The sequence below is a fragment of the Rhamphochromis longiceps genome, linkage group LG4 (assembly GCF_057381845.1).
Source record: "Rhamphochromis longiceps isolate RC_006_pf linkage group LG4, R_longiceps_female_GT1.1, whole genome shotgun sequence".
NCBI classification, from domain to species: domain Eukaryota; kingdom Metazoa; phylum Chordata; class Actinopteri; order Cichliformes; family Cichlidae; genus Rhamphochromis; species Rhamphochromis longiceps.
The window spans coordinates 3,152,594-3,179,880 of NC_140560.1; the positions used below are offsets into that span (position 1 = coordinate 3,152,594).

Below are 27,287 nucleotides of genomic sequence, written 5' to 3' on the forward strand. Positions count from 1 at the left end.
AACTTTCCATGTATTTTAAACTTGAGAATCCAAGTGAAGCCAAGATGTTTGCTGACTATTAGTCTTGTTTATGAAGTAGACAAACGAATTTTGTGTAGAAAGGATGAGGGCTCAGTGTGCGCGTGAGGAAAGCTTGCACGAGAGGAAATCTCCACTGGGACATGGAAAACTACCACATACTGACCTAAAGAGCAACGAGTACAGAGGGAGAAACAGCAGGAAGTGCAGCTTAACCACAGATTTGTAGCCACTCTTGCAGTTTAAACCAAAGACCAACAGAGAGTTGCACTAGGGCCAAAGTAGCAGGATCATTTTCTGTATTTGACTTTTGGTTATATGCACATGTGACCTGATGGGGACTGCAGATGTGCAGTATCTGCACCTTGTATTTTTCTCTAACATCCATAAACATGCACACTCTGGTAAAACTAATTAAAGTTAAATACTTCTTTGTAAGATGTTTAATAAAGAATGATAAAATGGAAAAGTGCCATGTGTGTAGCTAAAAATAAGCCCCAGAGCGAACGCCAAGGCTGCAGTCTGGGAACCGGCGGGGCGGTCACCGCTGGGATGTGCTTATCAGAGTGTGGAAAGTTGTGGACTTTAAAGTGTTGAACTTTGATGGATAACCAGTAGGGGTGCAACGATACACAAAATTCACGGTTCGGTTCGGTTCGATACTTTGGTGTCACGTTTCGATATTTTTTCGATACAAAAAAATGTTCATGCATTTTTAATTTGTCATTTATTAAAATTATAAATATATATTTTAACTCAAAAGTATAGTTTTTAAATTTAACCCTAACCCTTGTGCATGTTTTTTATTTTGACAGCGAATGCGCACCTGCGGACCACTTATGTGCAGCCCTGGTTATTTAGCTCATCATATTGCAGCCACAGAAATTCTTTTGTCCATGAAACCATAAAGCTGCACTTTCTTTTTGCCTTATAGTCTGATTTGTCATAACTTCTCCGTTTTGTGGTAAGCTTTTCTTTGGCTGTCACTTCTTCACCCTGACCTGTCTTATTTGGCTCAGCAGAACTAAAATATATATACTGCTGCTTTTACACACGCACTCACATAAGCTCAGCGATTCTCTGCGCGATCAACCTCTCACATGTTTAAGCTGCGGGAGATTTCACTTGTCATGTTTGCATAGTAAGCTAACGATTAATAAGACGATGTCAGAGGAATTGGTGCACAAATTATCATCACTCACAGATCAGTGCTGTCGCTCTCTATACACAGTTCACACGATTGCAAAGTGAAAGCAAAAAAACAAGCGCAAATTCAAACGCGACTTCAATATGTCACATATTGACAGTGGCTCACCGATGCCAATGACATAATTACCCAGCTACATTTCTGAAAGAATGCAAAAGCATTGACATATATTTTTCCTTCCTACAATAGCCCGACGGGCAGGGCAGAGATAGATTTTGGTAGCCCGACTGGAAAAATCGCTAGCTCCGGGACGTCGGGCTAGCGATATTGCGAGCCCTGTATCTGATTGAGGAATCACTCATCTTTGGAAAAGAGAGTTTATTACAGAGAAATGGCTCTTTCCAAAATAAAAGCTATACTATCCGCTTCTTCTGGGCTATATTCTCAGCAGCATAAGGAGAATCATGTGCTAACAGCTGTCTAAATGACTCGGCTAAAGTTAGTAGCATGCTTGCTTTTTTTGTCTTTGCACTAGGATGATGTCGGCGTAAATGTGCAGTCATATTCGTTGTGTTCCCACTAGTGCTTTCAGGTTAATCTCGTTGAAATGACCTTAACGCCACAACACGGCAAATCTCCGTTAACGAGCTACCGCCGATCGCCCCGTGCATGGGGCTAGACGGCCAACACGTTAACGAGCTAACTGCGCTAACACACTAGTTCCCACCCATGTAATTGAGCATTGCATGGCACATCCAACATACTGTTTTACTTTAGTCCATGACTCGCTTACCTTCAGGGTCATACGTCACATGAAAACCAAAATAATTCCAAACACCAGATCTGAATGAGGGTGGGGGAGGTGCCCTGCGCTCTTCCTTCTGACGATGCTGTCTGTGTTGAGCGCTCAGTGGATCTGCGCTGGACAGTGCAGCCTAGGCGGAGTAGTCGAACACAGATTCACTGAGCGCTCAACACAGACAGCATCGTCAGAAGGAAAATTGATAAAATAAATTACAAATGTTGTATTGTTCGATACATATGCGTACCGAACCGAAAGCACTGTATCGAACGGTTCAATATCGATACGAATATCGTTGCACCCCTAATAACCAGTCGTGTCTCAGATCAAACGTGCAGAATAAAATCTTTGCCATAACTGTTGGCATGAGAGTGATGCTCATTATCCCTTCTGGCAACATTTTGAATAGCACCATCTGGTCAAGCAAGGCCATGTGACACACTGAGCTCGTGATACTGATTTTGGGCGGCAGTGATACGGACACTACTGGACTGAAACTGGTTTGAGAGTCTGCTAAAACGACAGCATGTAAGGACACAATGACTGTGTTTTAGTAAGTGTTTACCTGTTTTACTAAATGTACTTAAGAACTGCTGAGACCGTTTATAAACCTGTGTTTAAATTTCAAGAAAAGAATGATGCATTTGCATTTCTGTATTAATAGTTGGAACCGAGGAGGAAATATGAATATGAATGCAGCTGCATCGTTTTTTGCATTCATGATGTCGTTTTATTCAAATCAGTTTGTGTTAAATGCCCCAGACAACAAATCTGTTGTCGGTTTAATTTCAGAAAGGATGGCGCCACATCATGTGATCATTACAGCATATGTACAGATCTAAATGCATTTCATGTCCTATTATAGTTTTATTCACTTCAGATTAGCATCAAAGTTGTAGCCGCGTCTTTGCCCATTATGAGCCATAAAGTTGGACACTGTTGGAGACTGTTCTGCTGGTGATGAATGAAACGAGACGATCGTTTAAAAGGATTTTATTTTGAAATCTAACACCCATGTAGAGCTAACATTGATTGTAATAACATTGTAATAACATTGTAATAACATTGTAATAACATTGTAATAACATTGTAATAACATTGTAATAACATTGTAATAACATTGTAATAACATTGTAATAACATTGTAATAACATTGTAATAACATTGTAATAACATTGTAATAACATTGTAATAACATTGTAATAACATTGTAATAACATTGTAATAACATTGTAATAACATTTTTACAGTTTGTGTAAACCCAACAGAAACCATGTTGTCCCAAAACGCTGCGTTTGTGTCCCATATGTAACACCGTGTATTATCCAACTTATTTCACATGGTTTAACTTGAACTTTAAAAACTACAATAAAGTTTTGCTGTATTACCAGTAACAAATCTTTTATATACACATTAGCTTGTTTAAAAAAACTGACTGAATTACCTCTAAACTGGTTCTAGGCTTTGTCACACTGGTCGCACTGGTTATTGTCCATGGTCAGTAAGTGTAGGGTTGACTTAAGCTCGAGTTTGTGTAAACTGAACTGCTGCACCGATCACGTATCAGCGTCTGTTGGTGTGTTTCTGGGGTCGCTGGCTGGAGATTTTCCCAGAAAGGTCACATGCGGCGCCAGCTTGTGTGTCGCCAAGCTCGACTTCAAAGCAAAAGCCCTCCCACACTGGTCACACTTGTGTGCTTTAACTCCACTGTGGACCAGTTTGTGTCTCTTTAAGTTGCTCTGATGATTAAAAGCCTTTCCGCACTCCTCACATGTGTGGGGTTTTTCTCCGCTGTGGACCATCTCATGGATTTTTAAGTAGCTCATCTGAGCAAAAGCCTTCCCACACTGGCTACATGCGTATGGTTTGACTCCTCTGTGCAGGCGCTGATGAGTTCTCAAGTTGCCCATCAAACTAAATGTCTTTCCGCACTCCTCACATGTGTGGGGTTTTTCTCCGCTGTGGACCATCTCATGGATTTTTAAGTATCTCATCTGAGTAAAAGCCTTCTCACACTGGCTACATGCGTATGGTTTGACTCCTCTGTGTAGGCGCTGATGAGTTCTCAAGTTGCCCATCAAACTAAATGTCTTTCCACACTGGTGGCACATGTGTGGTTTGACGCCGCTGTGGCTGAGGTGATGTGTTTTTAAGTTGCCTTTCCGAGTAAAAGTCTTTCCACACTGGTCACAACTGAAGGGCTTTTCCCCACTGTGGATGCGCTGGTGTCTTCTGAGGTGACACGGGGCATGAAACTTCTTGTTACACTGATCACACCTGTAGTGCTCAAGTAAGTTTGCACTTGAGTGAGCATCTTCAGCCAACTGAGAGCACTGAGGTGTTGGGCTCTCTTTGGCGTCTTGTTCCTACAGCAACAAAGACACAGGCAGGGAGTCAGAAGCTTAATAAGTGTTTGAGTTAAATCTTGTTTTGTCGTGCCGGCCTCTCTCTGCTTCGATAAGAAACATGTTTGTTGGATGATGCCCATAATAGTAACCTGTTGTGCTGTAAATTGTTTGGATGCGTTTTGGAAAAGAAAGACTGTATTATTGCATAAAATACATTTAAACAAGTGCATCGCTGATTGCATCTAGTGGACATCGGTTCTACCAGCTGATTGCCCTGCTCAGTCTTTACGCCTGACCCAACGAGGGACAATCAAATGCAGAGGGGACAGTGCGACTTCACCCGTGCACTTGCACCTCTTGCACACAGTCCTCATTTACAAAGTGGAAATAAGGAAAGGTCTAAGAGGTTGAAGCCTTCGTCTTTCCATTTACTATTTTCTTTTCTTAACATGCATTTAGTTTCTCATGTTCTGGAAAACTGTAAATAATTACTAAAGGGTGGTAGTTAACAATAATCATAATGATATAATGACAATAAATGATGATCATTCATGAAAGTTGTACTGATAGACTTTTCACGTTTCCTAAAAGCAGCTCGGCCTTGGTTTGCACGGCACTTCCAGATGTGTTTATAAACTACGAACAATTTCACGTATAAAAGTCTGTAAAATGTTCGGACTCATGATTTATAAAAACGATGTTTTTCTCACCGTGTGTGAAGAAAACATTTTCTTCTTTCCAAGATGGCCGACTACGTTCCTCCGTCAGACTGCTCGACCCACCAACACCTGCCAGGAAAGAGCTTTATTAGGCTCCGGAGCCGAAATGCACATTAAAGTCACTTTACATCCAGATGACTTAGACCGTCCTAAGATAATAAACTTTTAGCCTGGTCTAGATTAAACTGAGCTGATGGCAAGACGGAGGATCAGAGGACTTGAAGCTTTAAATAATCCCTCAAGGAGACAGGTCTAACCTTTCCTTTGAAATATCTCTGAGGTAGCATGGACAACATACACGTGCAGATGAGAAATGACACCCTGATTCAATCATTCCCTCTCTGTAAACACTTTAACTGGGAAGCCAAGCTAAAGGTTAAATGATCAGCGGCTGTAGGTTTAGCTGTGCTCGTATGCCCGGACAATACAAATATATAAATAAAGAACTGCACACAAACACAATTACACTACTTGATCTGTTACAATCGAGCGACATTACTTGTCAGCATCTGGAATCATGGAACTCTTTGGTCACGGTGAAGGAACAGTGTGCAGGGCTGTTTTTAAAATGAGGTTTTTCACCAAGCATCCTGATGGGCTCTTCCCAAGAGTTAGTGGACAGATAGTTGGAGGTCATGTTCCCAACAAGCAGCAACTGGTGCCGAGGATGAAAGGAACCATGAATGTGCTCAAAGCTAGATTGCGAAACCGCGATATCAGAAACACATCCTGCATGTGCTGAACTTGCTTTCTAGCAAAGCACCCTGGTTTGCAGTGTCCCAGGTGTAGGCCAGCACTGAGGATTGTTCTCCAGTCACTGTACACACAGTTTAAGGGAGGACAGCAGTTCCTACTTTGAAGGTAAACCTTAAATGATCAGCAGCCATGAGTTTAGTTGTGCTCGTACAAGTTATTGTCTCCAGTGTCTCTGCGGGTCCCTAACACTCCCTCACAAACACACCTGAGCTGGGAACATACCTGAGGGAGAGCAGCAGATGACAGCATGCAGGAGACAACAAACTAATCTAAACATATAAAACAACTCCAACCAACATCAGCTTGGTGGTTACCTTTGGAGGAGCCCAGCCCATGAGCTGTGCTGTGATGACTTATGGTGAACAGGTGTGCCAACAACTAAGAGCCGAGACAGAGCCTCTTAAAGCTGTAGGACAAAAAACAGCACGTCCAGAGCACCTGAAGGCCAGAAGGTGGCAGCAGCAAACGGGTGTCAGGTACAATCTTCAGCTTCCATAGTATCTACAGATCATACACTCCTCCCTTTGCTCAGTGTTTTCACCTTCAGCACATAAAGGTGAACTTCAACCACACCAACAGACTGGAATATGTTCACCCACACAGACCTGGACCAGTACGCCTCATCTGTACTGGATTACATCTCCAAAACCACAGACAGTGTCACCACCCAGAAACAGATCACCATGTACCCCAACCAGAAGCCTTGGATGAACCGGGATGTTCGTCTCCTCCTGAAGGCCCGCAACACCGCCTTTAGGTCAGGAGATGCACACGCCTACAGTACAGCCAGGGCTAATCTAAAGAAGGGCATCAAAAAAGCCAAACACCATTACAAAAAGAAGGTAGAAGAACACTTCTCCAACTCCAACCCCCGACGCATGTGGCAAGGACTCCAGACCATCACAGACTACAGGACCACCAAACCCTCCCCCGCATCCTCTGATGTCTCCTTCCTCAACGAGCTCAACAACTTTTATGCTCGTTTTGAGCGAGGGAACCCCACAATCACAACCAAAGCAGACGTGACGCCAGACCACCAACCTCTGACTCTCTCCCCCACCGATGTAGGAGCGGTGCTGAGCAGGATCAATGTCCACAAGGCTGCAGGCCCTGATGGCATCCCCGGGCGTGTTCTCAGAGCGTGTTCTGGGGAGCTTGCAGGAGTGCTGACAGACATATTCAATCTGTCCTTGGCCCACGCTGTGGTACCGGCCTGCTTCAAATCCACCTCCATCGTCCCGTTACAGAAAAACTCCAACCCATCTTGCCTCAATGATTACCGCCCAGTAGCACTCACCCCCATCATCACTAAGTGCTTAGAGCAGCTGGTCCTAGCACACTTCAAATCCTGTCTCCCCCCCACCCTGGACCCCCACCAATTCGCATACCGCCAGAACAGGAGCACAGAGGATGCAGTCTCCATCGCACTGCACTCTGTCTGTCTCACACCTGGACAATGTTACGAGTTCAAATATTGGGGATGGAGACAAGAGGAAAAACCACAATAACAACACTGGTCCGGCCGGGTTGAGTCAAACGATGATTTTAATGATCACACGCGTGGGAGATGGACACCGTACGCAGACAGCATCAGATCTCAAAATATTGGAGCATTGATCAAACTCTTATAGCCTCTGATGCCTCCACCTTATCATAAAAAGCCTAAACATTCACATGCTTTCTCTCACACAGCGCCTAAGCGACGACCTTGGCTCCCCGGTTATCTGCTCCTGCTGAGATGGGGCAGAAAACTCCAGCATGTTCTCTTCTAATCAGACAAATAAGGCGATGACTTTCTGCGAACAGTATTTCTTATAACTCAGCAGTATAATGCATCATAAAACAATATCATTCATCCACAATAAATCAGCAGTCTAATGTAATGCAAACTAATGCAAGAGTTATCACCTTCTTCTAATTCAGGAGAATAATGCAAACTAAAACTACATAATAATTCACAATCTTTAATTAGGGGTCTAACATGGCATAAAATAATATTATAATCCCACAACAACAACAACACCTACGCCAGAATGCTGTTTATAGACTTCAGTTCAGCATTCAATACAATCCACCCCTCACAACTCATCAGGAAACTGACAGACCTGGGCATCAGTTCCCTCATCTGCAAATGGTTACTGGACTTCCTGACCAACCGCCCCCAACATGTCCGGCTGGATAACCGCTGCTCATCTACCATCACAATGAACACCGGTGTACCACAAGGCTGCGTGATGAGCCCTTTCCTCTACTCCCTCTTCACCCACGACTGCAGACCTGCTGATGGTTCCAACACCATCATTAAGTTTGCAGATGACATCACGGTGATTGGCCTCATCAGTGCTTTGAGCGCTCAGATGAGTAGAAACGCGCTACATAAGACCCAGTCCATTTACCATTTGGGTAATAAAATTGCAGGTAACATTTCCAAGGCAGGTAGGAAAAAAATGAGCTGCTATCAGTGTATGTTTGTTTTAAGGTGAGGTGGCACGAACCCGCATGTAGGGAGATGTAACCTCGTACCTCAGAAGTGTCGATATGGGTGTATTTCCATCTGTACAGCAGTATTTAGTACATCCTGGTACTTGGCAGGATGTGCAGGAGGCAGAGAAAGAGCATAAGCTTTCAGCACCTGTTAGAAATGTCACTTTCCCACATAAGAAATAAAAGGTGCTCCACAATAGTGCTGCAATTGAATATATTTTGCAATGAATTGAAGCCCATGTCAGTATTCATAGAAGAAATTGTATATGAATGCACAGCTTCCTTACATGTGCATTTGTTTCATTTGCAGATCACGCCAGACAGCTCACAAAGTCCATGATGAGGAAGCCAACCATAGACAAGCTGGCGGCTAACAGAGAGGCTGATGTCAATAACTTTGTCAAGTTCATCACCAAGGACTCTATTCAGAAGTCCCTGGGGATGTATCTGGAGATGCTTAAGAGAAGAAAGGCTTAGAGAGGGGAAACATGTTTGCACACTTTGTAGCACCAGCTACAGATGTGATCTGACATCAGGCAGTGAGCAGTCTACATGTTTGGGGGATAAAACCCAGCATTTACCCCTCAAGGTGTTAATAAAAACACTCGAGGTTAGGGTGTGACTTTTTGTTTTGGTTTGAAGAGCCGTACACTCGGGCAACCTGCCGAGCCTTCTCCATCACTCAGCATTACCTGCAGTATGCTTACGCGAGCAAACTGCTAATTGTTGCAAAAGAGTCTCACATATGAAGGACTAACAGCAAATCTGACCTTTAGTGCATCTAAATGTGGCAAAGCCTTTGTCATCTCTAACAAATGTTTGGTTTTTACTGTGAAATATCCAAATAAATGTCTGGATTCATACATTAAATGGATTAAAGCGTGTGGTTCTCATTCATTATCTCTGTAACTCAGACGTCTCTACATTCAAATGACAGTGGAGAATGTTAAGAGGCCCTGGGACCATTTTTGTACATTTTAGTTTTTCAGTTACAAGCCATTTGCACTGTGTTGAATGGAATATAGCCAAATTCTCTAAAAAAAAGTTTGGCATAATTTCATTTCAAAATTCAAGTCTGACTTCCTTAAATTAGCTTCAGTGGCTAAGCTAACAATACACATCCTCTTAGAGCCCTAGGGACCATTTTTGACCCATTGACTTCCATTATAAACGCTATTTTTCACTGCAGAATTATTACCGTTAATGTCTTGGTGATTACTTATGTTTCCGTTTCGTTTTGGTCTATGAGCCTTAGAGTTGTAATTTTTTTTATTTGTCCACCGGGTGGCGCCCTTGCTCCACATTTGATCCCTGCTGGAAAACAGCGGGCTGCTTGGACAGACCTGCGGGAAATGAAGCCTCATTTCCGGCATGCAGCAGCGGCTTCGCCCGCTGATCGGGCGGGACCATTTTCGGTCCCTAGGACCGTGAGAGGGTGCTTTTTTTTTTTAGTCAACAGGAAATGACGTATTTGTTGTCACGTGGTACCGGACGTATGTGCTGGAAAAAGGAGTCCCCGGTCATCGTGCCCCGGTCATCGTCGCGACTTACCCCGGGAAGATGCACTTATTTCGGCCGAGAGGAGAAGCATTTGCCACCTGGAGACCATTTTCTGGTCCTGAAAAAAATAATAAAAGGCGATCGAAATGAATGTTGGTGCCAATCTTTAGTCCATCTAAAGGCCTAATTATAATAACAATTGAATATTACCTCAAATGTTTTTTTTGGAAAATATTCAAGTTTTATGTTTTTTGGGGCAAAAAAAGCAGTGCGCTCATGTGACGAAACCGGGATATAAAGGGTTAAAATCCGCGAAATGTAATTAAAACTTGACATGAATATTTCAAGGAGAAGTAGGTCTAAAAGATTGGCTAATTTAAAGTGGAATAAAATATTAATATATAAATTTTTTATAGCACTTTTTTGGGCGTGGTCGATTAGGACCGATAGTGTGTGCATTTTATGAAATGCGCTCCTGCAAAAAAAATAAAAGGCGATCAAAATGAATGTTGGTGCCAATCTTTGCTCCATCTAAAGGCCTAATTATAATAACAAACAAATATTACTTCAAATGTTTTTTTTGGAAAATATTTAGTTTTTTGGGGCTAAAAAAACAGGACGCTCATGTAATAAAACTGGGATTTAAAGGGTTAAAACAACGAAAATCGAATTAAACCTTTATATGAATATTTCAGGGAGAAGTAGTTTTAAAAGACTGACCAATTTAAAGTGGAAAAAAATATGAATATATAATCTTTTTATTGCACTTTTGGGGCGGGACCATTTTTGGTCCCCAGGGCTCTAAAGGGATGCATTTTTAAGGGTCAGCCAGGAGTTAAAAATTCAGCGGACAACCAAATCAAAATGAATCTTGCATTCTTATAACAAGGAGCATTTTTCATTCTTTGTATGTTTGTGTTTTGGACAATTGAATCAATATACGACACTTCAAAAGGACCTGAGTGTCAGCGCAACACAATCGGCTAAACTTCAGGTGTGCATTGTCTCCACACTTTTCACTGTCACGTCCTGTGTGTGACAGACATGAATGACCTCTGCTGTGGTGCTCCCTGTTTTCTTTGAGCACTACATTTACACATTTAAGAGTATTACCCTCAAATGTGTTTGGATTTGTCAATGTGTGAGTCGTCTACTAAGCCTAAAGCTACAAGTCACTAATGTGACTCCTGGAAAAGTAAATGTTCTTTCATGTAAAGAGATGAAATCAGCACGTGTATTCACTTTAATATTACATCCTCGGGGGGGAGGCTAAGTATTTTGCAGCAGCTTGGTATTGAACTGCAAACCTTCCAATTAGTAGAACTGAACTACAGCAACCCCAACTCAACTGTTCAGCCAGGACAAGCAGTGCTTGTCTAGTCAGTTATACCAAAGCATAAGTGATGTGCTTCTACATCACTGCCATCTTGAGGCTGCAGTCAGCTATCGTCTCTCCAAGCACACTTCTCTTGGACGCTATTAGAAACTCTAGTGTCTCTATTTCCCAGGCGTCTTTAGCTTTTTGTATGCAGACAACCTGATTTTCCATTTCAGTGTTTAAAAATCACAGGTTAACATATGTGGTGAACACATTTCAGCTTTACAGGAGTAACTGAAGATGACTGATTGTATTACTCTACCGCTCTTTTATGTTTTTTCAACATTTTTGGCTCAGTTTTGCAGGTTAGTGTTTTGCTGTGTGTTTGAGCTGTTTTGGGAAATTAATTAAAAAACTTTAAACTCTGAAGACATTTAAGCAGACAAAAGAAGTGAAATAAAATACACACGCGTTATTAAAGGTTTCCAAATCAACAAAGGGTCTCAGTAAATGTTCCAGACAAATGTGCTCCACTGCAACAAGAAGCCGAATTCTTTACAACACACAAGTTTTCAGTGAAATTCTTTTAGTGGCTTTATTGTGCATTTGCATTTCATGAAGCTGTGGCTGACAGTAGTCCCCAACTGAATGATCATTGTGCTGGCTGCAGATTGAGCACGATGTGTGGAAAGCTTGTGGAAGTCACGGTTCAAGCAACGTGAGCCTAACCGCTCAGCTTCACCTCCACGGGGAAGTGGTCGCTGACAGCCAACGCCTGAGAGACAGAGAAACCCTTCTTTTAGTGGCTCACAGTTTGTGCTGCAGACGGCTTCAGTTTCCACAGGTTTCTTTCCAGTGCTGAAAAACTCAACGTGCCTGCATGGTAATGCCATCACTACAGTATACACTGCATTATGATTTTGTTTGCATCTCTGTGGTCGTTACTACAGCCACTGCTTTACAAAGTTGCTCGATTTTCTGTAGCTCAAAGCTGATATTAAAAAAGCAAAAGTGCTTTAAAACTGCATGATTTCTGATGGGGCGACTGCTTTGCCCTTTGTGTAGAATGCCTCTCTTCTGATTGGAGCTCAGTAAACATTTTGCTGACGAGTCTATGGTCTCAGTTGCAGTGAATACAGCATTATGTTAACTTTTTATATTGACGTTTCCATTAGTGTCAGCGGGGAATGAGGCAGGTTGTGCTTTTTAGTTCAAATGAATTCTTACAGAGATAAGGATTGAAATTCATCTGTTACCAGATCTTGTTTGAGATTCAGGTCCGTCATGTAGTTATACACCTTCGCACTATCTTTCACCACTCCTCTCATCATGTCCGCAGTGACCACAATCCTGCAAACACAGAAAGATGATTAGAGTTTAGAGTTTGCGTGCACACATCAGAACGACCTGCCACAATCTGTCTACCTGTCGTAAGGGCAGACAGTTTGCGACACGGTAGTGTCGGCCGCATCAGTGATCAGCCAATGGAAAGTCTTGTCAGTGAAGATGCGGATCTGCTGCCAGTCAGACCCGGACACATAACTACAGCCTGCGTTGAAGTCACCCAGCAGCACGATGTCCTGCAGGGAGAGTAGTGTGAGTCGCATTTACCGAATGTGTGTTTTTCCACCAAATAAATGATTTTTACTTGTAGGCTGTAAATACATCATTGTTCCAGCGAGCGCGGACATCTGCCACCACGTCATAGAGAGCATTTAGCTCCCGAACAGCTGATTCTGGGGAGGTGTGCTGAGGGATCAGAGTAAAGTCTCTCACAGCTACAGAAGAGAAGGGAACGAAGGAGTGTTGACAGTGACGGAGGCGCTTACACCGCATGAGAATGATAAAGGACTAGTGACTAACATGTCCCAGGAACTACCACGCACAAATGTTTGAATGAGGATCCACATCATTATCAGTGTGATGCAGAAACAGCTGTATAGCTCGAGCCACAGCACCTACCAGTGTGTTTGGAGGAGAACATTACGACAAACGGCTCCCTGCTAAAGGCGTCTTGTCCAGTTTCCTCCGGGCCGTCGTCATAGGTGTAGCTTTTTGCCACCGATACCAGCGCCTCCCTGTGGAGAAAATCACCACCTTTTCATTTGCTGCCAGTGTGTACTTCATTTCTAAACATGTCCAGTTGCTTCTCGGGACAAATTTATTGTAGTTCTGCTTTTCCCCTTTTTTAAAATCACTTCTTCTGAATTCTGAGTGTGTATAAGATGTATGTTTATGCCAGAACAAAGACGGAGGATTTGCCGTTAAATTACTTCAAACATGCCTCAAACACTACAAACATGCTGGAAATATAAATTTTTAATCAAGTTGTTTTGAATGGTTATTTGAGAAACTTATGGGAGGTTCTTTAACCCTCTGAGGTCTAAGTGATGATGATCCAACACCAATCCTGACTTTAACCCCGGGCAACGTGAACAAGTCATTTTTATTTTTGTTAAATTGTTTGGCTTTAAGAAACAAAGAAAACAATCAAACTATTCACATTCTGCCATGAAAAAGACTTTTTCCCTTTCTACAAAATACATATTTAGAGCAAGAACTAAAAATGCTTTTTACACGGCATCACTGCAACGAACCATGTTTTGTTGCAAACAGCCGCCCCTCCCTGAGCCTGACTCTGCCGGAGGTTTCTTCCTGTCAAAAGGGAGTTTTTCCTTCCCACTGTTGCCAAAGTGCTGCTCATAGGGGTCATTTGATTGTTGGGTTTTTCTCTGTATGTGTTATTGTAGGGTCTACCTGACAGTATAAAGCGCCTTGAGGCGACTCTTGTTGTGATTTGGCGCTGTGTAAATAAAATTGAACTGAATAAATATCATTTCACTGTGTGTAGAGTAGAGACTTATTTTTTTCATCGTGGTGCACCTGTAAAGGAAGCGATATCGCTCTTTATAGGTGCTCGCACCGAGAGGCTCGCTGACGATGTATTTGTACTGAGGAGAATCTCTGGGGGGAAACAAACACACACTTTTATGTTTCCATACGTTTGCATTTCATGCTCAGTGTTACTCTGAATGTTCCATGTTCGGTGTGTGGACTCACTTGTTGACGTACTCCATGAGTTTTTGGGTTGCTGAGAGATCACCGTCTCTGACCTCTTGGATCAGAATGACGTCATAGCGTTGGACAATCTGCAAAACACACATAAAAAATGAAAATGAATCAGCTGATTGTCCATCTTGCAACATCACGTTTGTTTATATTTTACCTTGCACGAAAAAATTCATGTGTTAAGCTTTAGATTGTAAAGGCAACGCTACAGCTGTTGCACATCCAGTTATTTCATTGATCATTCCTTAAGCATAGAGGTGGGAATATTCTAGGAATATTCAGGTTTACTTCTGCAACAGGCCAAATCATCCAAAGCATTTCTCAAAATTCAGTTCAAACTATTTCAAAACGCACACACAAGATAACACTTCTGGATTGGTTTTGAAAGCACTCTGACCAAAATTGCATTACAAATGGGTGGATGTAAACATTTTGTACAAACTGTCATATCTACCAAAGAGGGAAAAGTCCCAGACCTTGGTAATGATGTTCATCAGAGTGGTGTTGGAGGCTTTGGTGTCTCCGAAGGATTTGATGTTAAAGGCTCCCAGCAGCAGCGAGTTAGAGAGATGCAGCAAGGTCAGAAAAAGCCCCAAAGTGCCCACCAAATGCATCCTACACCAAACAGGTTACATGTTAAAAATGACTTAGAAATCACATGAAACACTGACGCTTACAAATGATTTCATATTTATTTTACACGTATGTAAGCTAATGACTTCCCAGGTTAATAATTTCCAGTTCCTGTGCATTAAAAACCGATTTGCAGGCTGAAGTAAGGCCTTTCCTTTCACTCCATATTTCTCTGTCATAAAGTCCAGTTTAACATGGAGGTTAGTCCAAAACAAAGCGGCTCATGTTCCACCATCTGCTGAGAGCTCATGACATGAGAGTGAGAGACCAAACACCTGCTCCTCTGGATGTATTTTTGGCAGTTTATCTAACATGCTATTTAGCGCGTCGCTATTTGCAGCATGTTGCAAGGCTTGGTAAAATATTATCCTTTTAGGACAATATATTACTCTGTTGCCCTGGTTACACCGTCCTGGAGCTGTTGTGGAAGACCAAAGGTTGCCAAATATGGAAACAGAGAGCTGCATTTATACTGTGATGGTTTGCATGTGCTGCTGAAATGTGTTTGTAAACGCACAATTACTGCAGGAAAAATGCACAAAAGTTACTGTAATGCTGCTGTAGCCTGAAACATCCACTCTAAACAAGAAACTGGCTCACAGTATTGCACCGAATACAGCTCAGATGTTTTTGTAGCGAGTGAGAGGTCCATACCTGCTCCTGTATGTCTGCACGGTGGAGACGCCTGAACTCGTGAATCTTCTGAAAGCTCCTGAAAAGCTTCTGAGCAGAATGGCGACCAGTGTCTCTTTTGAGGTTTTTATCTACCTGCAGGCGCATGTGACTGCAGGGTGCTGGGGAGGAGTACAGAGAAAAGGTGTGTTGTGGATGGGGTACAGATTTCAGGCTTTCAGGTTCTCACATCCCAAGATTGCAGTGCAACAAGGATAACGTTGCAACCTCAAATTCTTTTCTGCTCGTCATACAATAAAAACACTTCAGCATTGTTTTAACTTGCTGTTGTCCTGTTTGGCATTTGTGTGAAGTTCTGTCACACTTCACAAATGAACTCAGAATGAGTGTCGCAGTGTTGGGATGACCTTAAACTTTGGCAAAATCCTTACGGAAACTGAAGAAATTCCTTCAAGCAGTTTGAAAGATGCCTTGTTCATGAGAGCAGGGACAGACAAAACATAATATCTACTCTAGGTCTGCTCCAGCAGAGACACGTAACAGTCATTAGCAATAACAACAGTAATATTGCTACAGCCTTGTTAAACTATCATCTGTCCCAGTGTTATATCTTATATCATCCAAGATGGCGCCGAGTATGGCAGCCTCGTCGCGAGCTCCCCCAAGCAACGGCTTTTTTCTGTGTTTAATTTTACTTTTCCTTCATTTTTTCGCGAGTAGCACATGTCTCCTTGTCTACGACCGCCAAACCTTACTGGACATAAAAGACGGTCTTTCTTATAACTTTCCGGAGTTCAAGTTTTGCAACATGGATGCTCCGTTTGCAGACCCCCCATTCATCTCACCTGAGACGCCTTTGTTCTCTGGTCCTGGAGGCCGCAAACGCCGACGCAGAGGGAGAAGATCTGGCGTTCTGGTTCGACTGAGACGGCGCACTAACAGACCACCGTTACCCAGTTTATTACTGGCTAATATGCAGTCTCTGGAGAACAAGCTGTGCGAGCTTCGGGCACGGATCTCATTCCAGCGAGAGATGCGGGACTGCTGCGTGATCTGCCTCACAGAAACCTGGCTATCGGACAAGGTACCGGACTCCGCAATACAACTGCCGGGGTTCTCTGTGCACTGCGCGGACAGGTCACAGGATCTTACTGGGAAAAGCAGAGGCGGTGGTGTGTGTTTCATGATCAACAACAGCTGGTGTGATTATGCGAACGTGCACCCGGTCAAATCCTTCTGCTCACCGGACCTGGAGTACCTGATGATTAAGTGCCGGCCATTCTGGCTACCGAGGGAATTTACAGCAGTGATTATTACGGCTGTTTACATTCCCCCACAAGCCGACACTGACCGTGCACTCAGGGAACTGTACAGCGCGATCAGCAGCGAAGAAACCGCACACCCAGAGGCAGCGTTTATCACAGCCGGAGACTTTAATAAGGGAAACCTGAAGAAAGTCTCACCCAAACTCCACCAACACATCCATTTTAACACCCGTGGAGACCGGCTACTCGACCACTGCTACACCTCTTTCCGGGATGCGTACAAAGCCCTCCCCCGCGCCCCATTCGGCCAATCAGATCACCGCTCCATCCTGCTCCTGCCCGCCTACAGGCAGAAGCTGAAACAGGAAGCTCCAACCCGGAGGGCGGTGCACTGTTGGACGGACCAATCGGAGTCTGCTCTGCGGGACTGTTTTGATCACGCGGACTGGGAAATGTTTCACGTGGCTACTAGGGACATTAATGAATACACAGACTCAGTCTGTGGATTTATCAGGAAATGCGTGGAAGATGTCGTCCCATCCAGAACAGTCAAATCCTTCCCAAATCAAAAACCCTGGATTAACGGAGATGTTCGCGCGGCACTGGCGGCACGGAACACCGCCTTTGCCTCCGCGAACACATCGGACTACAAACACGCACATTACCAACTCCGGAAGACGATCAAAGCAGCCAAACGTGAGTACAGGGACAGGGTGGAGCAACAGTTTGACAACCCTCGGAGTATGTGGCAGGGACTAAACACGATCACAGACTTTAGAGGGAAAACCAGCACACCGCAGACCACGGCCTCTCTGTGTGAGGATCTAAATGTATTCTATGCTAGATTCGACACAGCGAACACCATGAGACCGGACAGTGTGCGCACCGCGGATGACGTCAGTGCGCACACTGTGTCTGAGGAGGATGTGCGGAGGTGCTTCAGGAAGGTGAACGCGCGCAAAGCTACTGGTCCGGACGGGATTCCCGGCCGCGTCCTCAGGTCATGCGCGGCTCAGCTGGCTGGAGTGTTCACGCACATCTTCAACCTTTCCCTCTCTCTGTCTGTAGTCCCAGCCTGCTTCAAAATGGCCACCATCGTCCCTGTACCCAAATCCTCCACCATCTCCTCATTGAACGACTGGCGACCTGTAGCCCTGACCCCCATCATGAGCAAATGCTTCGAGAAGCTGGTCAGGGACTTCATCTGCTCTGCACTACCCGACTCACTGGACCCTCTACAGTTTGCATACCGCCACAACAGGTCCACTGATGATGCCATAGCCCTGACACTACATACTGCCCTGTCACACCTGGAGAAGAGAGACACGTATGTGAGAATGCTGTTTGTAGATTACAGCTCAGCATTCAATACCATCGTTCCCTCGAAGCTGGACAGGAAACTGCAGGATCTAGGACTGAGCAGCTCCCTCTGCAGCTGGATCCTTAGCTTCCTGTCTGACAGACGCCAAGTGGTCAGACTGGGCAGCATCACCTCATCCCCCATCACACTGAACACTGGTGCTCCACAGGGGTGTGTACTGAGCCCTCTCCTGTACTCACTCTACACCTACGACTGCACGGCCACTAACAGCTCCAACATCATTGTGAAGTTTGCGGACAACACTACAGTGGTGGGTCTTATCACCAACGGTGATGAGACGGCTTACAGGGAGGAGGTCAGCGCCCTGACCCACTGGTGTCAAGACAACCATCTCACCCTCAACGTCGCAAAGACAAAGGAGTTGATAGTGGACTTCCGGAGGTGCAGAGAAGTACACACCCCCATCACCATCAGCGGCGCTGCTGTGGAGAGACTGAGCAGCTTCCGGTTCCTTGGAGTACATCTGGCTGAGGATCTTACGTGGTCAGTACACACAAACAAAACAGTGAAGAAGGCGCAGCAGCGCCTCTTCTTTCTCAGGAGACTGAAAAGATTCGGCATGAGCCCCCGCATCCTCAGGACCTTCTATCACTGTGCCATTGAGAGCATCTTCACTGGATGCATCACCACCTGGTACGGCAACAGCACCGCCTACAACTGCAAAGCTCTCCAGCGAGTAGTGCGGTGCTCTGAACGGATAATTGGAGGTGAGCTTCCCTCCCTCCAAGACATCTACAGGAAGCGCTGCCTGAGGAAAGCGGGGAGGATCATCAAGGACTCCAGTCACCCCAGCCATAAACTGTTCAGACTGCTTCCATCAGGAAGGAGGTTCTGAAGCATCCGGTCCCGTACCAGCAGACTGAGAGACAGCTTTTTCCATCAGGCCATCAGACTGCTGAACACGTCATAGACACCTCAGCTTCACTACTGGAACTTCAACATTATGCACTCCATACTGTACAGTAATGCCACTGTTTTGCACATGTCTCACTCTGTATATTTTATTTTATATATTTTATTTATTGTTTACTCTATTTAATTTGTAAAATATGTGTACACACACACACACACACACACACGTAGAAAAATATTTAGTATACACATCCAGGAATGCATATACTATTATATATTGTACATATATTTATTAGTTTCAGATGTAGCCATTCTTGTATTTTGCTTGTTTACATTATTGTATTTTGCACAACTCTGTTGCTTGTGAAGCTCGCACACAAGAATTTCACTCGCATGTGCTGTACCAATGTACCTGCACATGTGATATGACAGTAAAAGTGATTTGATTTGATTTGATTTGAAATCAGACCTTCAAAAACCTTCCGATAGGCTGATACAACACAAGTATGCCACCGTCTCCACCTTATTGGTCAGAAAGTTTTTCTTCCCAGTTGTAGCTGAACAAACAGAATCCATTCACTTACAATGCATTCAAGCTTGACAACACAATAATACACTTTAGTGAAGTTTCATAAAAGTGCTCATACTTACAGCATGTTACAGTTGTCATGTTACTGATGAGGGTTAAGCTCTATGTTTTTAACATTGTAATCAGATCTGCCAGGTCGGTGCTTAGACATATACGGTGTCCACTACACCCAGCCTCCTGACTCTTTCTTTACTGCCAGCTGTCGAGAATCTGATGCCTCAGCAAATACTGAATAAATTTCGGTGCCACCGCTGCTGTCCACATTCATGCTCCCGTCAGGGTAAACCATAGCTTCCCAAACTTTCCATGTATTTTAAACTTGAGAATCCAAGTGAAGCCAAGATGTTTGCTGACTATTAGTCTTGTTTATGAAGTAGACAAACGAATTTTGTGTAGAAAGGATGAGGGCTCAGTGTGCGCGTGAGGAAAGCTTGCACGAGAGGAAATCTCCACTGGGACATGGAAAACTACCACATACTGACCTAAAGAGCAACGAGTACAGAGGGAGAAACAGCAGGAAGTGCAGCTTAACCACAGATTTGTAGCCACTCTTGCAGTTTAAACCAAAGACCAACAGAGAGTTGCACTAGGGCCAAAGTAGCAGGATCATTTTCTGTATTTGACTTTTGGTTATATGCACATGTGACCTGATGGGGACTGCAGATGTGCAGTATCTGCACCTTATATTTATATTTTATTTTATATTATATTTTTCTCTAACATCCATAAACATGCACACTCTGGTAAAACTAATTAAAGTTAAATACTTCTTTGTAAGATGTTTAATAAAGAATGATAAAATGGAAAAGTGCCATGTGTGTAGCTAAAAATAAGCCCCAGAGCGAACGCCAAGGCTGCAGTCTGGGAACCGGCGGGGCGGTCACCGCTGGGATGTGCTTATCAGAGTGTGGAAAGTTGTGGACTTTAAAGTGTTGAACTTTGATGGATAACCAGTAGGGGTGCAACGATACACAAAATTCACGGTTCGGTTCGGTTCGATACTTTGGTGTCACGTTTCGATATTTTTTCGATACAAAAAAATGTTCATGCATTTTTAATTTGTCATTTATTAAAATTATAAATATATATTTTAACTCAAAAGTACAGTTTTTAAATTTAACCCTAACCCTTGTGCGTGTTTTTTATTTTGACAGCGAATGCGCACCTGCGGACCACTTATGTGCAGCCCTGGTTATTTAGCTCGTCATATTGCAGCCACAGAAATTCTTTTGTCCATGAAACCATAAAGCTGCACTTTCTTTTTGCCTTATAGTCTGATTTGTCATAACTTCTCCGTTTTGTGGTAAGCTTTTCTTTGGCTGTCACTTCTTCACCCTGACCTGTCTTATTTGGCTCAGCAGAACTGAAATGCTTTTACACGCTCACTCACATAAGCTCAGCGATTCTCTGCGCGATCAACCTCTCACATATATTTTTCCTTCCTACAATAGCCCGACGGGCAGGGCAGAGATAGATTTTGGTAGCCCGACTGGAAAAATCGCTAGCTCCGGGACGTCGGGCTAGCGATATTGCGAGCCCTGTATCTGATTGAGGAATCACTCATCTTTGGAAAAGAGAGTTTATTACAGAGAAATGGCTCTTTCCAAAATAAAAGCTATACTATCCGCTTCTTCTGGGCTATATTCTCAGCAGCATAAGGAGAATCATGTGCTAACAGCTGTCTAAATGACTCGGCTAAAGTTAGTAGCATGCTTGTTGTTTTTGTCTTTGCACTAGGATGATGTCGGCGTAAATGTGCAGTCATATTCGTTGTGTTCCCACTAGTGCTTTCAGGTTAATCTCGTTGAAATGACCTTAACGCCACAACACGGCAAATCTCCGTTAACGAGCTACCGCCGATCGCCCCGTGCATGGGGCTAGACGGCCAACACGTTAACGAGCTAACTGCGCTAACACACTAGTTCCCACCCATGTAATTGAGCATTGCATGGCACATCCAACATACTGTTTTACTTTAGTCCATGACTCGCTTACCTTCAGGGTCATACGTTACATGAAAACCAAAATAATTCCAAATGCCAGATCTGAATGAGGTTCAATTTGCCTGTTGCAAGGAGAGCTTAGCTTCTGTCTCGCTAGCTTGCCCTGCGCTCTTCCTTCTGACTATGCTGTCTGTGTTGAGCGCTCAGTGGATCTGCGCTGGACAGTGCAGCCTAGGCGGAGTAGTCGAACACAGATTCACTGAGCGCTCAACACAGACAGCATCGTCAGAAGGAAAATTTATAAAATAAATTACAAATAGTAAGTGTTTACCTGTTTTACTAAATGTACTTAAGAACTGCTGAGACCGTTTATAAACCTGTGTTTAAATTTCAAGAAAAGAATGATGCATTTGCATTTCTGTATTAATAGTTGGAACCGAGGAGGAAATATGAATATGAATGCAGCTGCATCGTTTTTTGCATTCATGATGTCGTTTTATTCAAATCAGTTTGTGTTAAATGCCCCAGACAACAAATCTGTTGTCGGTTTAATTTCAGAAAGGATGGCGCCACATCATGTGATCATTACAGCATATGTACAGATCTAAATGCATTTCATGTCCTATTATAGTTTTATTCACTTCAGATTAGCATCAAAGTTGTAGCCGCGTCTTTGCCCATTATGAGCCATAAAGTTGGACACTGTTGGAGACTGTTCTGCTGGTGATAAATGAAACGAGACGATCGTTTAAAAGGATTTTATTTTGAAATCTAACACCCATGTAGAGCTAACATTGATCGTAATAACATCGTAATAACATCGTAATAACATCGTAATAACATCGTAATAACATCGTAATAACATCGTAATAACATCGTAATAACATCGTAATAACATCGTAATAACATCTTTACAGTTTGTGTAAACCCAACAGAAACCATGTTGTCCCAAAACGCTGCGTTTGTGTCCCATATGTAACACCGTGTATTATCCAACTTATTTCACATGGTTTAACTTGAACTTTAAAAACTACAATAAAGTTTTGCTGTATTACCAGTAACAAATCTTTTATATACACATTAGCTTGTTTAAAAAAACTGACTGAATTACCTCTAAACTGGTTCTAGGCTTTGTCACACTGGTCGCACTGGTGCGTGTCCATGGTCAGTAAGCGTAGAGTTGACTTAAGCTCGAGTTTGTGTAAACTGAACTGCTGCACCGATCACGTATCAGCGTCTGTTGGTGTGTTTCTGGGGTCGCTGGCTGGAGGCTTTCCCAGAAAGGTCACATGCGGCGCCAGCTTGTGTGTCGCCAAGCTCGACTTCAAAGCAAAAGCCCTCCCACACTGGTCACACTTGTGTGCTTTAACTCCACTGTGGACCAGTTTATGTCTCTTTAAGTTGCTCTTATAATTAAAAGCCTTTCCGCACTCCTCACATGTGTGGGGTTTTTCTCCGCTGTGGACCATCTCATGGATTTTTAAGTGGCTCATCCGAGTAAAAGCCTTCTCACACTGGCTACATGCGTATGGTTTGACTCCTCTGTGCAGGCGCTGATGAGTTCTCAAGTTGCCCATCAAACTAAATGTCTTTCCGCACTCCTCACATGTGTGGGGTTTTTCTCCGCTGTGGACCATCTTATGGGTTTGTAAGTGGCTCATCTGAGTAAAAGCCTTGCCACACTGGCTACATGCGTATGGTTTGACTCCTCTGTGCAGGCGCTGATGAGTTCTCAAGTTGCCCATAGAACGAAATGTCTTTCCACACTGGTGGCATATGTGTGGTTTGACGCCGCTGTGGCTGAGGTGATGTGTTTTTAAGTTGCTTTTCCGAGTAAAAGTCTTTCCACACTGGTCACAACTGAAGGGCTTTTCCCCACTGTGGATGCGCTGGTGTCTTCTGAGGTGACACGGGGCATGAAACTTCTTGTTACACTGATCACACCTGTAGTGCTCAAGTAAGTTTGCACTTGAGTGAGCATCTTCAGCCAACTGAGAGCACTGAGGTGTTGGGCTCTCTTTGGCGTCTTGTTCCTACAGCAACAAAGACACAGGCAGGGAGTCAGAAGCTTAATAAGTGTTTGAGTTAAATCTTGTTTTGTCGTGCCGGCCTCTCTGCTTCGATAAGAAACCTGTTTGTTGGATGATGCCCATAATAGTAACCTGTTGTGTTGTAAATTGTTTGGATGCGTTTTGGAAAAGAAAGACTGTATTATTGCATAAAATACATTTAAACAAGTGCATCGCTGATTGCATCTTGTGGACATCGGTTCTACCAGCTGATTGCCCTGCTCAGTCTTTACGCCCGACCCAACGAGGGACAATCAAATGCAGAGGGGACAGTGCGACTTCACCCGTGCACTTGCACCTCTTGCACACAGTCCTCATTTACAAAGTGCTCTGCAAATCACCCCGTCCCTGTTACAGTGCAGCGAGCCAAAAATGAACCATTTAGTCCTTGGTGTAAGACCAGGGGTGTCGAACTCCAGGCCTCGAGGGCCGGTGTCCTGCAGGTTTTAGATCTCACCCTGGGTCAGCACACCTGAATCAATTGATTAGTTCGTTACCAGGAGAACTGGAAGTCATTTAACCATTTAAATCAGCTGTGTTGGAAATAAGGAAAGGTCTAAGAGGTTGAAGCCTTCGTCTTTCCATTTACTATTTTCTTTTCTTAACATGCATTTAGTTTCTCATGTTCTGGAAAACTGTAAATAATTACTAAAGGGTGGTAGTTAACAATAATCATAATGATATAATGACAATAAATGATGATCATTCATGAAAGTTGTACTGATAGACTTTTCACGTTTCCTAAAAGCAGCTCGGCCTTGGTTTGCACGGCACTTCCAGATGTGTTTATAAACTACGAACAATTTCACGTATAAAAGTCTGTAAAATGTTCGGACTCATGATTTATAAAAACGATGTTTTTCTCACCGTGTGTGAAGAAAACATTTTCTTCTTTCCAAGATGGCCGACTACGTTCCTCCGTCAGACTGCTCGACCCACCAACACCTGCCAGGAAAGAGCTTTATTAGGCTCCGGAGCCGAAATGCACATTAAAGTCACTTTACATCCAGATGACTTAGACCGTCCTAAGATAATAAACTTTTAGCCTGGTCTAGATTAAACTGAGCTGATGGCAAGACGGAGGATCAGAGGACTTGAAGCTTTAAATAATCCCTCAAGGAGACAGGTCTAACCTTTCCTTTGAAATATCTCTGAGGTAGCATGGACAACATACACGTGCAGATGAGAAATGACACCCTGATTCAATCATTCCCTCTCTGTAAACACTTTAACTGGGAAGCCAAGCTAAAGGTTAAATGATCAGCGGCTGTAGGTTTAGCTGTGCTCGTATGCCCGGACAATACAAATATATAAATAAAGAACTGCACACAAACACAATTACACTACTTGATCTGTTACAATCGAGCGACATTACTTGTCAGCATCTGGAATCATGGAACTCTTTGGTCACGGCGAACAGTGTGCAGGGCTGTTTTAAAATGAGGTTTTTCACCAAGCATCCTGATGGGCTCTTCCCAAGAGTTAGTGGACAGATTGGAGGTCATGTTCCCAACAAGCAGCAACTGGTGCCGAGGATGAAAGGAACCATGAATGTGCTCAAAGCTAGATTGCGAAACCGCGATATCAGAAACACATCCTGCATGTGCTGAACTTGCTTTCTAGCAAAGCACCCTGGTTTGCAGTGTCCCAGGTGTAGGCCAGCACTGAGGATTGTTCTCCAGTCACTGTACACACAGTTTAAGGGAGGACAGCAGTTCCTACTTTGAAGGTAAACCTTAAATGATCAGCAGCCATGAGTTTAGTTGTGTTCGTACAAGTTATTGTCTCCAGTGTCTCTGCGGGTCCCTAACACTCCCTCACAAACACACCTGAGCTGGGAACATACCTGAGGGAGAGCAGCAGATGACAGCATGCAGGAGACAACAAACTAATCTAAACATATAAAACAACTCCAACCAACATCAGCTTGGTGGTTACCTTTGGAGGAGCCCAGCCCATGAGCTGTGCTGTGATGACTTATGGTGAACAGGTGTGCCAACAACTAAGAGCCGAGACAGAGCCTCTTAAAGCTGTAGGACAAAAAACAGCACGTCCAGAGCACCTGAAGGCCAGAAGGTGGCAGCAGCAAACGGGTGTCAGGTACAATCTTCAGCTTCCATAGTATCTACAGATCATACACTCCTCCCTTTGCTCAGTGTTTTCACCTTCAGCACATAAAGGTGAACTTCAACCACACCAACAGACTGGAATATGTTCACCCACACAGACCTGGACCAGTACGCCTCATCTGTACTGGATTACATCTCCAAAACCACAGACAGTGTCACCACCTGACAGTGGGCAGGGATAGCTCAGTAGGTAGAGTGGTGGCACCATGATCGGAAGGTCGGTGGTTCGACTCCACTGAACGGCTACCCTGAGGTACCCCTGAGCAAGGTACCGTCCCTACACACTGCTCCCCGGGCGCTGCATTGGTGGCTGCCCACTGCTTCACTGGGTGAATGGGTTAAATGCAGAGGAACTATATCCCTACGGGGACTAACATGCACACTTTACTTTACACCCAGAAACGGATCACCATGTACCCCAACCAGAAGCCTTGGATGAACCGGGATCTTCGTCTCTTCCTGAAGGCCCGCAACACCGCCTTTAGGTCAGGAGATGCACACGCCTACAGTACAGCCAGGGCTAATCTAAAGAAGGGCATCAAAAAAGCCAAACACCATTACAAAAAGAAGGTAGAAGAACACTTCTCCAACTCCAACCCCCGACGCATGTGGCAAGGACTCCAGACCATCACAGACTACAGGACCACCAAACCCTCCCCCGCATCCTCTGATGTCTCCTTCCTCAATGAGCTCAACAACTTTTATGCTCGTTTTGAGCGAGGGAACCCCACAACCACAACCAAAGCAGACGTGACGCCAGACCACCAACCTCTGACTCTCTCCCCCACCGATGTAGGAGCGGTGCTGAGCAGGATCAGTGTCCACAAGGCTGCAGGTCCTGATGGCATCCCCGGGCGTGTTCTCAGAGCGTGTTCTGGGGAGCTTGCAGGAGTGCTGACAGACATATTCAATCTGTCCTTGGCCCACGCTGTGGTACCGGCCTGCTTCAACTCCACCTCCATCGTCCCGACACCCAAAACCTCCAACCCATCTTGCCTCAATGATTACCGCCCAGTAGCACTCACCCCCATCATCACTAAGTGCTTAGAGCAGCTGGTCCTAGCACACTTCAAATCCTGTCTCCCCCCCACCCTGGACCCCCACCAATTCGCATACCGCCAGAACAGGAGCACAGAGGATGCAGTCTCCATCGCACTGCACTCTGTCCTCTCACACCTGGACAACAACAACACCTACGCCAGAATGCTGTTTATAGACTTCAGTGCAGCGTTCAATACAATCCACCCCTCACAACTCATCAGGAAACTGACAGACCTGGGCATCAGTTCCCTCATCTGCAAATGGTCACTGGACTTCCTGACCAACCGCCCCCAACATGTCCGGCTGGATAACCGCTGCTCATCTACCATCACAATGAACACCGGTGTACCACAAGGCTGTGTGATGAGCCCTTTCCTCTACTCCCTCTTCACCCACGACTGCAGACCTGCTGATGGTTCCAACACCATCATTAAGTTTGCAGATGACATCACGGTGATTGGCCTCATCAGTGCTTTGAGCGCTCAGATGAGTAGAAACGCGCTACATAAGAACCAGTCCATTTACCATTTGGGTAATAAAATTGCAGGTAACATTTCCAAGGCAGGTAGGAAAAAAATGAGCTGCTATCAG

The 27,287-nt window shown here is 44.2% G+C and overlaps 2 protein-coding genes across 3 annotated transcripts; both read right to left on the bottom strand.

Moving 5' to 3' along the window:
- Positions 1–3,113: 3,113 nt before the first annotated feature.
- LOC146670815 (uncharacterized) lies at positions 3,114–25,480 on the bottom strand. Its single transcript, XM_085402905.1, has 4 exons — positions 25,373–25,480; positions 24,394–24,471; positions 22,781–23,490; positions 3,114–4,199 (listed from the first exon to the last, which is right to left on the bottom strand). Exons 2-4 carry the CDS (start codon positions 24,409–24,411, stop codon positions 3,524–3,526), a joined length of 1,404 nt encoding a protein of 467 aa, XP_085259031.1. The 5' UTR covers positions 24,412–24,471; positions 25,373–25,480; the 3' UTR covers positions 3,114–3,523.
- Positions 4,197–19,712, bottom strand: LOC146670816 (deoxyribonuclease-1-like). 2 transcript variants are annotated; one of them, XR_014911372.1, is made up of 10 exons: positions 19,577–19,712; positions 15,449–15,588; positions 14,638–14,776; positions 14,153–14,241; positions 13,055–13,170; positions 12,758–12,870; positions 12,518–12,672; positions 12,349–12,442; positions 5,026–5,103; positions 4,197–4,333 (listed from the first exon to the last, which is right to left on the bottom strand). XR_014911372.1 is itself a non-coding variant. In XM_085402904.1 (8 exons), the coding sequence occupies exons 1-8, from the start codon at positions 14,773–14,775 to the stop codon at positions 11,817–11,819; spliced, it is 837 nt and encodes a 278-aa protein (XP_085259030.1). In that variant the 5' UTR covers position 14,776; the 3' UTR covers positions 11,588–11,816. The 2 variants fall into 2 exon arrangements, 1 of the variants encoding a protein (XP_085259030.1); XM_085402904.1 differs by lacking the exons at positions 4,197–4,333; positions 5,026–5,103; positions 15,449–15,588; positions 19,577–19,712 and adding exons at positions 11,588–11,867; positions 13,976–14,056.
- Positions 25,481–27,287: the final 1,807 nt, after the last annotated feature.

What these genes read in the sequence shown, in the direction of transcription:
- LOC146670816 (XM_085402904.1), bottom strand. Translation starts at nt 14,775, where the DNA reads ATGCATTTGGTGGGCACTTTGGGGCTTTTTCTGACCTTGCTGCATCTC. An exon ending in TGATGAACATCATTACCAAG is followed by an intron (nt 14,242 to 14,637) that starts GTCTGGGACTTT and finishes TGTGTTTTGCAG; the next exon opens with ATTGTCCAACGCTATGACGT. An exon ending in ACTGTCTGCCCTTACGACAG is followed by an intron (nt 12,443 to 12,517) that starts GTAGACAGATTG and finishes CTGTGTTTGCAG; the next exon opens with GATTGTGGTCACTGCGGACA.
- LOC146670815 (XM_085402905.1), bottom strand. An exon ending in GGGAGGGCTTTTGCTTTGAA is followed by an intron (nt 4,200 to 22,780) that starts GTCGAGCTTGGC and finishes GTGTCACCTCAG; the next exon opens with AAGACACCAGCGCATCCACA.